The 2,290-nt window shown below is 35.7% G+C and overlaps 1 protein-coding gene across 1 annotated transcript in view; it reads right to left on the bottom strand.

The window, feature by feature from the left end:
• Nucleotides 1–220: 220 nt before the first annotated feature.
• The window catches only part of LOC106935328 (cytosolic phospholipase A2 gamma), a 14,582-nt gene continuing 12,512 nt past the window's right edge, over nt 221–2,290 (bottom strand). Inside the window, exon 13 of the mRNA XM_015015758.1 lies at nt 221–1,024. Within this exon, the coding sequence (XP_014871244.1) occupies nt 846–1,024 (179 nt within the window). The 3' untranslated portion in view covers nt 221–845. The remainder of the gene's footprint in view (nt 1,025–2,290) is intronic.

The following is a 2,290-nucleotide window of genomic DNA, read 5'->3' as shown; positions in this document are numbered from 1 at the left end:
AGATTCAATTAGATTCAGAAGACTGTTTAAAACATCTAATAGCAGGTAAAAAAAATTAATGAATTCAGTCAAGAGGTGCAGTTTTTAATCATGACTTCACATTAACAGACAAATCAGATTTTAGCATAGTTCCAATTTACAATGCAGATATCATCTATCTATGCTTTTGTGTCTCAGTTAAATATTTTGGTTAAACTTTGTAAAACACACATACACAAGGTTTTTTTTTCATTTCAAGGGAAAAATGGAGATCCAAAGCAACTTACCTTTTAATTATAAAATAGTTACCCTGTAAACCTAATAAGGCATTTTGCTAACACTGGGAAAAATTACTGATAATACATGGTCAGTTATTTTTTAAAATTGTTATAGTGACATTTTGGCAGGCTCTTTTTTTATAGTATTGTTTTAATCTAGTTTTTCTTTTTAAGATTAAGGACCAACACCTTTTTTTTAACCTCCATGTTTTCATATTGTAAAGACCAAGATTTTGTCTTCTTGAAACAAAACCAAGAGTAGATGTAAAACAACATATTTACTCCTCAGAGCTCTGCAGGGTTTCTGCCTGTAGTCATAATAAGGTGTATCATGCATTCTAACATCAGTGTGAAAACCTTTACTTAACATCTCTCCAAACCAACAAAAATCAAAGAAAACAAATGTGAAGACATTTCTTAGTATTATACACTCAGATCCTTAACTGCTGTTATTCGGTATATTTTTCCATCATCTATGTGGACGACACAGTGAGTTTTCAGCTAAAACATTTATAGGCTGAGAGAGAATCTTGGATCCTTTTATCTCTCTGTCTGACTCATTTTGCTACCCTGTACCTTCCCACAGACTCATCCACTCATCTTCCTCATTCGACGGAGAACAGCTTTCCTCATCTCTCTCAGCACAATCTCCTTGTTGTTCTTCATGTTAGTTTTGGCCGTCTCCAAAAGGAAGTTAATCTTCTCCTCACTGTAGGGTAGCCGGAAGGTGGCGAACTCCTTCATCCTTTCTCTGACCTCCTCTGCATCTGCAGAAACAGTGAGAGACATTTAATCAGCATCCTTACCTTCACCTTGAACACTATGCCTCGCTTTAGAGGACATCCACTCAGATGGTGACCTGAAACGACCCAGAGATCGTCTTGTCTACCAAAGACCTGCTCTGGAATTTGACAAATGGTTCCAACCACATTTTGTCACTTTATAAACACAAACTTCCAATGTCTTTTGATTGGGATTTTATGTGACAGACCAACACACAGCGATACATACCTGTGGAGGGGGAAGGAAATTATACAGGGTATTTTAAAATGTTTTGAAATAATTATTAAAAGGGGCAGTATTATGTGTTTTCCAGCCATTTAGTAAAATTTTATAGCACAAATGAAGAGACCACTGCACTGAACCCCATTGATGAAAACCTCCTGGTTATTCCACCAAATATTAATTTATGAACTCTTCCTGAGTTCAAACATTAGTATTGTTGTTTCTAAATGAATATGAACTTGTTTTCTTTGCATTATTTGAGGTCTGAAAACACTGCATTTTTTTATCGTCATTTTGATAATTTCTCATTTTCTGCAAGTAAATAAAGGTTTGCTTGGAATTTCAGAGACATGTTGTAAGTAGTTCATCGAATAAAAGAACAATGTTAATTTTACTCAAACAAATAGAGAATCAGAAAAACTGATAACTGCAAGTGGTCTCTTAACTTTCCAAAGCTGTATCTATGTATTTGTATATCAAATATGACTTTTAAAAATTTGCCTTCTTAATTTAACACCTTGAAATGAGGTCTCTGTCTCTTTAAAAACTCCTGCTCTTTCTGAAACGCCGTCTTAAGAAATTCATCTCAATATGGCTCCTCTATTAACCTGTTAACAATGTTTTTATCAGTGTTTCACTGAGAAGTAGCTAATATGAGCTCAGCAGACGCACAGTTCCTCCAGTTATTTGCTAATTGCTTTTGGCTAGTCTGATGGAGCTGAGTGGGGAAGCTTGGAGGCTTGGAAGCTGCAGATCTTTGGAGGAGCTGAGCCTCTAAGGCGGGGCTAGGTCCACCCAGGCGTTTTGCACAGCTGAATGGTTGTCATGGATATTAAAGGATTTCTCAAACATGCATGAAAGAATAAAGACAACATTTCAGGCATGTTTTTGATGAGGGGATAACATTATAAGATGATTTAAAGCTCAAAAAAGTCAATTTAATAGAAAAAGCACATTTACATTCTGACCCTCTGAGTCATTTCTTTGTGGAATCATCTTTTGCAACTGCAGTTCCTTCCATCTACCTG

Source organism: Poecilia latipinna, unplaced genomic scaffold (assembly GCF_001443285.1).
Source record: "Poecilia latipinna isolate Pla-1442-1.1 unplaced genomic scaffold, P_latipinna-1.0 Scaffold1948, whole genome shotgun sequence".
NCBI lineage: Eukaryota > Metazoa > Chordata > Actinopteri > Cyprinodontiformes > Poeciliidae > Poecilia > Poecilia latipinna.
The sequence above is the reverse complement of the archived record's forward strand: the minus strand, read 5'-3'. Positions and strand labels throughout refer to the sequence as shown.